Source organism: Atta cephalotes, assembly GCF_000143395.1.
Source record: "Atta cephalotes unplaced genomic scaffold scaffold00003, whole genome shotgun sequence".
Lineage (NCBI taxonomy): Eukaryota > Metazoa > Arthropoda > Insecta > Hymenoptera > Formicidae > Atta > Atta cephalotes.
The window spans coordinates 920,809-930,387 of NW_012130067.1; the positions used below are offsets into that span (position 1 = coordinate 920,809).

The following is a 9,579-nucleotide window of genomic DNA, read 5'->3' on the forward strand; positions in this document are numbered from 1 at the left end:
CAAAATTTCGAAAAATATGAAAGATACAGAAAAATGTTTCAAACAAAAGTTGTAAGGTTCGAAGGGAGACATAAGAAGGTATTGATTTGATCTTAGATAATGCTGCTAAGGTCAGATCAAGGTCACTTCGAATTTTTTACATGAAATCCCCTTTTTTCATTATATATTCTTATAGTTTATCTCGAGAGCTTTTCAAATATAATAAAATATTTTTTATTATTTATATAATATTTTTGGCATGCTACTTATATGTTACTAAGGCAAAATTATTGTTTAATATTTTTACTGAATCATTCGAGAATGGCATATTGTGATAAATTAGTATTGAATTTTAAAATGCTTTTTTAATGAAATTTCATTGTTTTTAAATTCATTCGAAAAATATTTCGATCGTAGCTTTTTTTTATTAATAAAAATATGAAGCCATTCTCATATGCAGTGTTATCGCAGATATTTTAGTGATATGGTATTTACTTGAGAAAAGCATTATATAATTATAACGTGACATGTTTTACAGATATCGAAATATCTTTTGAAATCGCGCACATTATATTCATATTATAGAATCGTTCTGTCTAAAAGATTAAGAGATAGTTTTTCTGACGTTGCCATAGAAGTAATTTCAGGAGTATATATGTTACTAATAAATTGTATTATAAATTATCGATAGCTTCATTAATTAGAATATTCTATTGATGTTTTGCGCATGGTTTTGTGCGATCGCAAGTATAATTGTCTGTATAATTTACTCCTATGTATATTTAGCAATTTTTACTCTCAAACTTTGTTTGCTAAGTGCACATTACTTCGAAAAAGAATGAGCTGTTTACTCAACAGACTCAGAAACCGCAACCATTCCGTCGACATACTATAAGTCATTATTGCGATTATTTGTCATATCTTTGATTTCACGTAGCATTTTATTTGCGTAATAAAATAGTCGCTCTCGTTTGAGAACGACGCGAATAAAATTTTCCTGGGAGCGATATGTATGGACGTAATGGGTAAGTGTAACAACCGAATGAAACTCTACGTTTAATTATATTTAATTTTAATTTTAAGTGTATTATTTTTGCGTACAATACGAATATGCATTTTTTTCGTGAAAAATAGACACTTCCATTTACCTTTATGATATTCTCTAAAAGAAAAAGAGGTTGTATTTGTAAACGATTTGATGTAAAACATGATTTGATATTTCAATTACATTAACATGTTATCCACTGTGCATGTGTTACTAAAATTCTATCAAATATTACTGTACGTGTTATTTTTTTATTTTAATTTTATCATAATCTATTGTTGTATATACACAATTGTTAAAATAATTTTATATAAAACATTTGCACAGCGGAGAGCAATGATGTTAATACTATTTATACAAAGTGTTTTCTCTTTATATAATTCGATCTTGCAATAATTGTCTATTAGTAAAATTATTAGGAGAAAAATTTATCAATAAGATTATAAGCTCCTTTCAGAAGATCTGTAATTCACATTTCACAGAATATTTTATATATAATTTATTTATTATTTGTCTATATTTTGAAATATATTTTAACACACATATATTTTATGTGTGCATGTTTTTCTGAGATTTTTCAAATATTTTCTATGTATTAAATGATAATTAAAATTTATAAATAAGTTTTTATTCTGAATTATGGATCATCTAAAATGGGCTTCATTAGAAATATTTGTCAAAGTTTTCTCCTCCATCATTACTCAAAGAATAGTGTTTCGTTTTATAAAAATTTCAGTATTTGATTAATATTAAAAATGATAAGTGTTGCACAAGTTTACAAGAATGGAAGCATAAAACTAACAAATTGTCTATCCGAAGAGAAATTTTCCAATTATTATATTATATAAAATTTATAAGAAACATATAAGAAAGTGATATATTAATATGCGATATATTTATTGTAATGAAGTATTTTATTCGGATTATGCAAAGATAAACACTTACGTTTAATGCAAGTTTGACAAGTTATGGCAGTTTTACGATATTCATTAAGAAAGAAGATGAAACGTCCGTTAATGAACAATTTAGTGTACTCACTAACTCAATATTTTGCTCAAAAATTCATAATGTTCAAAATCGTGTTATGCCATAGCTAAATATTCTGTATATTGATATATTGTAGGGAATTTTAAAATTTAATATCTGTATCTGTTAACTTTTTTATACTTTTTTAAATAATCATATACAAAATATATATATAAATTTTGTAAAAAGTTAGGTATAACAAAGATTATCTAGTCATATTATTATAGGAAATCAAAGTAAAATTTTATACATTCTATTGTTATTTGAACTGTGATATACATCGATATGCATCGATATACATATTTATGCGAAAATTTTTTATTAGTAAATATTTTTCTGAACTTAACAATTCCATAGAATAGTTTTGCTTTTCTCAAAAAAAAAAATTCGGTGCTATGCATTACAATTACACAACGTGTTTATAAAAATAATGACAGAATTGTCTAGATTTGTGTAAACGATTTTTATATGGATTTATTTATTCATAAGAATATACATACAATCGATATTTAAGTATTTACATAAAGATCTTGCTGTGAACTTACAAATCTAATACTATGAAAGTATGTACAACATGTATTACAACAATAATGTCAACATATGCATTATGTTAAATCTTAGTTTAATGTATCCATCTCAAATGATTTTTATAGCTTTTGAGTTTTTATTTTCCTAAAGACTAGTTTGCAAAATCATAATAAGAATTAGAAATGTCAAATATGTATAATAATATAGCATGAAGTTATATTTACACGTTATATGCGTGTAATTATAGTGTGTATTTAACGTCAAATAAGGTAAGTGATAAGATGACTCATGTAAATCTAGATATATATTCTTTTCCTGATTTCTTGCAAAAAGAAAACTCAATAAGCGGCGTGCGAGAATATTTTATTTACTATACACGCATGTCTAAAACTCTGTACATAAGAATCTACAATGAATTATTGCTGTTGTGATTAACATTATAATTATCTCATAATGATCTTATAAAAGTGATACATTTTGAATAAAAACAGTAAATTTGAAAAATGTATGCTCTGTAGAGATGATACGATGATGTTTGTATTATATAGCGATTTTGTTCTGTCTTCTGATTTATGATGTTCTTCTGTATTATTCAACTTACAACTGTGATATCGAATGTACTGAGATAATAAATTCAAATATTTGTGACGATAGAAAAAGATCTTTATTAGATAGGTAATAAATAATAAATTCAAGTACATCCGAAGAGAGCTTTATTTCAGGAGAAATGTGTGTGCGGTACATGTAACTTCTTCATTTAATTCTTATTTACAACATTTACTGATGAAGATTACATCTAGTGAGCTTTCTTTCTATCATACAATTTACGTGATAGGCGTGGCCGCAACGAAAGATCGCGACTCCATTGGTACCTAATAAAATTGGCGTCTGTAAAGACAACGTACAGCATGGGCATGTCAATGATTTAATCTGATGACGCATACCCCAATGATAAGCGCCTGTTCCAAACACATTTTTATCTATCGATCGTCTTAAATCTTTCTCGAGAACTTTTGTCAACTGATCACGTATCTGTGACAACAAAAATAATATTATTAATAACTGATCATTTAATACTATTCATCTTAAAAAATATTTTCTATCTCTCTATATTCATATTTTAAGTATCGATTATGTAATTTTTTCTTTAGAACGGAAACGTAAAAAGTAAACATTTTTATGTATGTACAAAAAAAAAACATCACGTTTCTACAGAAAAAATTACATGATTGACCTCTTTGAAGGGAGAAGAAAGATGTTAAATTAAAGAATCGTATAACTTGACTATTACTATTGTTAACATTTCTTACAGGAGTTTAGTTACAGAAATCTTAATTTCTTTTATATGAAATTATTCGATTAAAAAAAATTAATGGAATTATTATAGCGCGTTTTTTTATTTTCAATCTCTTTGTAACAAAACAAAGGAAGGAAATTAAGATAATTGAATTGTGTGATTTACTATGTATACTAATAAAAAACAAAAATCTGAAACATTTTCAGTTTTAGATTGATGTTGTTTGGATATTTTGTTATTTTATGATAAAAATAGCAATGAAATTACCTGTGGTGAACAAATTGTACCAAATTTCGATGATAATTGGTTAGTTTCACTGAAATCAATCGATTTCTTTAGACCTCGGCGATGCAGCATTTTTGTAAACACGATCGACTGAAATATACTATAATAAAAATAAAATATTAATATCAATATATTATTTTTCGAACTTAATTTTTTTATAGGATCATGCTTGTTATTGTATATTACTTTGATTAAATCATTTATATATAAATTTTATTTTAGTTTATTTTATTTATTTATATAATAGTTAAAAATTTTGCAACAGGCCAAGGATATTAATAATTTTACATAGCGTTGTATTCTATATCTTCTACAATTTATAGAATGATGAATAAAAAATTAATAATCTTGTGAGATGGCAATTGGCAATCAAAGTTTTATTTTAAAAATATCGAATATTATATTTCTTTTCCAAATTTTTTCTTTTAATAATAAAAAATTGTTTACAAATGACAAATTTAACGTCATAAACAAATTAATATTCTATAATACTAAACCAACAAAATAATTTTTTAGATATACATATATAAGATATCCCATTTTAAAGGATCCATTAAATATTTCAGAAACATCAATCAAACATTGTTAAATAAAAAAATATTTCAGATAAAAGTTTTGTGATTTCGAAGGGGACATAAGATAGTACCACATTAGTGTAACTTTAGATGTCAAGGTAAATCAAAGTAAGGATGTATTAGATTTAATAGTTTTTAATTTATATTAGAATCATCCAATGTGTCAGAAGAGCTTTTAAAATTACAAGAATATGCAATGAAAAATGAGGGGGGGGGAGGGTTCCATTTAAAAAACTCAAAGTGACCTTGACTTGAGCTGGATATCATCTAGACATCACCAAATGTCAAACCAATATTCTTTTATATCTTCCTTTGAACCATATAGCTTTTATCTGAAATTTTTCTCTAAAATCTCATGATTTCCAGAAATTGGCTGTTTAAATTAAAATAAAGTCTTGGGATATTCTATACATGTGCGTGCGCGTATGCGTGTGCGTGTAAATTGTGTATATAAAATTTTATTAATATTGTGTAACACATACATCATTCTATTATCACATTACTCTGTGAAGAAAGGAATATAGATATTCTTTCTTTCTCAACGTTTGATTTTTCAATACCTTTTGTCTAAGTCAATGTCTGGTATCATATCTTCCAGTTTAATCAGAAACGCCGTGGCTTTGTCTGGTCCTTCTCTTTTCATAATTTCTTTGACAATCCCACTCCAATTTATCAATATGTCATAATTGGATTTCTTTGCCAAAGGTGTCGCACAAAAAAGGCAAGTACTGTCTTCAATCTCGCTCAGACACGTACCTACGCAATTCCACTGTTGCTCATTTAACGCGGGTAGAAGAAACGATAACACGACATTGTCTCTGGTCTGAAGACATTGTCTCAACAAATCGTCCAATGCACTACGTTGTTCGATGCGAATGGGTAGGTACACACGCCACATATAAGGTACCTTGTCACAAATATTGTTACACTCTTTCGGCAAATCATTTGCATATCTCTTAAACAATGATTCGCCGACCGCCAGAAATTTCGGCTCTACGGTTTTATCCATCGGATAAGGGTAACCACAATTACACCTGAAGTAAGCCGGCGCGTTGATTTCGATGAAGGCTCTTACGAAATGTCGCACGATGTAATTGCTATTGCTGGAGTTGATTAACTGCATGGAGGTATTTTCCAGAAACATATTATAATAATGCAATTCTGCGGCGCGAGTAACTTCGTAGATAAAACTCTGAAGCCCAGGCGAGTCTCGATAGGAATCTTTGATAATTCTCATCTTTTTATCTGTCTCCAAAATAATTTCCTCGATTTCTTCCTCCAACATATTAGGTCTGAAACTGTTCGCTAGCTCGTAAATCGTATGCAAATCAGATTGAATCCTATGCGTAACATTTTCTTGAAAATCCAGCTTCTGACCAGCCTCTTTAATATCTAATATTTCTCCATTGTAATCCGAATCAAATATGTTCCCTGAAATAGTTTCGAGGATATTTTTTTTTCTTGAATGAGATTTTCTTTCCGATCTTTTCCAGATTCTATTTGCATCTCAAACGAATCATCGCTGGAAATTTCGGGAGACTGCGACTGCGTCATTTCACATCCGTAAGTTTTTTTATTAACGAATCTATTGTTTTCAGAATGCACGACTACGATGCCGGAGTTTAATTTAGCCGGTCTATTATTATCACTAGCTTGCAGAAGCGTTATTAATGGTCGCAGCAGCTCTTTCTCATCTTGTCGCAGATTTTCTACTTTGAACAACTCAACAATTTCCTTAGTACCGATTGTTTTTAATAATTGCGACTTATATACAAAACACGCATTTAAACACTCGCTGTACTGCTCGCGGCAATACAGCCATAGTATTAGACTGTCGAGTGAAGATAACGCTATACAATGAAATTTGCTATCACAGGTCATCAAGTAGATCTGATTGTCCACGATCGCCGTCATGCTGATGTTCGTATACTCGTTACTCCACAATAGCATGCTTGCATTCGTCGGATCAATAACATATAGACCGCTAGTCGTATAAGAAATTAAATACTTGCGCGCGAGTACGAACAAGTGTGAGAAGTTGACAGACTGCGGCGGCCATTCGCACTCTGTCTCCTTCTTCTGACTAGATTCTAAGGTACTATTTGATCGAAATATTGCTGTCGGAGGAATTGCCAAAGCCTCTTTGAATTGATGCGTTTTCACAACGATTCCATCAGCCGACACCTCCCATAATCTTGAACCAGGCCGAGCGCAAAATATCTTTGACTGATTCTCGCCCAGAATATTGATATCGTTATCGGAGATCAAATTGAACGTGCCCCGCATGTTATTGGTATTCCTTTCTTCCCTTTGTGCTTTTAAAGTGTTATTCTCGTGCGTGTAAAAACATGCGCCAAACTCGCCGTTCCGCGGCTTATTGCCAATCTGTTTGTACTGCTCTTGCACTGTATCGCAGATATAACTACGTGCTAACGTGGAAACCAATAACAGAGACGAATGAAAGTTTAATTGTACGATACTAGAATCCAGACTCATCAGTGTACATACTGGAGTTTGAAACATTCCATTAACCTGATTGTAAAAAAGAAGATAAATTAATAAATAATATATTAATTGATATATAAATATATAAATACAAAATATACATAGATATAATATTGTATAAACGTATAAATTAAATCATATTCCTTCATCAATAATGTTTAGCTTGAAGACATCAAATTTTTTAATTATATTAATTTCAAGTAGATAATCTTAAATCTGTAAACAATAAATAAATTCGATTTCTATGATGATAAAAATTCATTAAAGCTTTCACAAGTATTTTCATAAGAATGAAAAAATTTTATTTTACGTTTTCAATTTATTTTTTTCATATCAAAATCATCCAGTTGAACCACCAGTTACAGAACAATTCTCTTTATTGAAAGAATATGCATTATATTATATTATATATAATTTTATTTAATTTTAGTTTATTATATTTAACTGTTTAATTGAAATAAATATTAATCTTATTAATATTCAATTTGTTATATTACAAACTTACCGTAAATATGGATAACATCATGACAGAAATCTTGCCAATTGCATCTCCTACATACAACTCGGTACTATTATTGTTCCAACAGATACAAGTAATTTGTTTATATATATGCTCCGTTGATACTGATATCAATTGCGGAGTGGATTTCAGAGATACTAGACAGACAGTACCGCGAGTTGTTGCTAAAGCTACGGTCTTTTCGTCAGGTGATATCGCCACACGCGAAACCACACCTTCCTAATGGAAGAAAAAAATAACATTAATAAATCAATTATATGTATATTTGATAATCACAATATCATCTATATATCATCTATATATCATCTATATATTTAATAATCATCATTAATTTAAACTTATTATACTAAAATGTCATTTTTTACCGAGAGAGGTATTATTTGAAGAAATAAACATGGCTCTCTTGAAAACAAGTAAACGCTGCCGCTGCTTGAGCCTAGTATAATGTAACTTGGTGAAACGTTGAAACATGTATACTGCAATTTTATATAATTTAAGATATTATTACATATTTAAACTAACATTATAAAATCAAAAACTTAAAACAGATTTTGGCATTTCGTCTATTTTATTGACAGAGAGAACATTTGTTCCTACAATTGAAAATAAAAAATTATACAACAGTTTTATGAATAATAACAATAAATAATAATAACTTATGGGTATTTTCCAACAAGAACAGTGATAACACAATTAATTGTTACATTCTTATTGCTAATGTTAAATAAGAATGAAATTCATTTTACAGTGTGTTCCTGGAGAACACCTTTAATTGGTCAATTTGCAAAATTTTTTTTTCTAATTAATCAAAGAAGCATTTGTAGCATTAAGTAGATTGTACTCACAGCAGGTCTGTTTTTTATTCCTACACTAGACTGCATTAGAATTTTCTCTCTCACTTTCGTCAAATATTAAATATATTTATCACATTTTAAGTTCATTAAAAGTGTATTAGTTCAGACACAGAAAAAACAGACCTAGTATAACGTAGATGATTATTACATCCTTGTTATTTGTCAATGTTAAATAAAAATGAAATGATCATTGTTATACTGTCTCTTGCTGCAAATTTAAGCACCAATTGTACGTATGACCAAAGTTGCATTCGATTTGAATGCTCAAGTGTTTAAAACACTTATTTCATATCATTCTGTCTTTCATTAGAAAAGTGTTCATTAGAAATTGTTCATTAAAAAGATATTATCAAATCATTTTCATTATTTTAAGAGTTGACTGACTTGAGGCAAATTATATGATATAACAAGAATGACAGATACATTGTATGCTTACTGTACCGTTTGCGTTAACCTCACGTTTTGGCACATTACATGCGGAAAAATGCCAACATCTTTCCATGTGATCTGTCATACTATACCTTTATTCGCTGCGTCGAATTAATCGGTTTGTACAGGATCGAGTTAATATCCTCACGTTCCGATAAGACGTAAGAAACATCCGGAGCAATGGGATACATCGTCCAGCATCTTTTACCTCCGAGCTTTGCTCCAACTCAGGGCATCTGACTCTGAAGATCTCTTTCTTCTTATTTCAATTTCACTTGCTCCGTTTATACTGATCAACTGATCGGAGATGATCGAAGCGGATCGGAGGTTAATACGGCCGAAACATTTTGTTCATAGTTTAAGGTATCTTTTCATGTGTCGCTAGAGTTCACATATAATATATAGGCTCGTTTTCGAAACAAGTCTCATACCATTGTGTGCATATAAGCCAGATGAGGCATTTTAAACATTTACATTGCGGTAATTTTGAATGAATAAGTAACATCGCAAAAATAAGTATCAGTAAATACGTATCA

At 29.3% G+C, this 9,579-nt stretch overlaps 1 protein-coding gene across 1 annotated transcript; it reads right to left on the bottom strand.

Moving 5' to 3' along the window:
• Positions 1-3,355: 3,355 nt before the first annotated feature.
• Positions 3,356-9,234, bottom strand: LOC105624763. The gene is made up of 7 exons (XM_012206118.1): positions 9,136-9,234; positions 8,126-8,236; positions 7,746-7,979; positions 6,249-7,267; positions 5,296-6,210; positions 4,143-4,260; positions 3,356-3,610 (listed from the first exon to the last, which is right to left on the bottom strand). Exons 1-7 carry the CDS (start codon positions 9,232-9,234, stop codon positions 3,356-3,358), a joined length of 2,751 nt encoding a protein of 916 aa, XP_012061508.1.
• Between the last annotated feature and the right edge of the window lie 345 nt (positions 9,235-9,579).

Bases quoted from the DNA above. Each gene is read 5' to 3' on its own strand.
- LOC105624763 (XM_012206118.1), bottom strand. From the start codon at position 9,234: ATGTATCCCATTGCTCCGGATGTTTCTTACGTCTTATCGGAACGTGAG. The intron at 7,268-7,745 runs GTAAGTTTGTAA...TTTTACAATCAG, and splicing joins TGATGTTATCCATATTTACG to GTTAATGGAATGTTTCAAAC. The intron at 6,211-6,248 runs GTTTGAGATGCA...AAGATCGGAAAG, and splicing joins GAAATTTCCAGCGATGATTC to AAAATCTCATTCAAGAAAAA.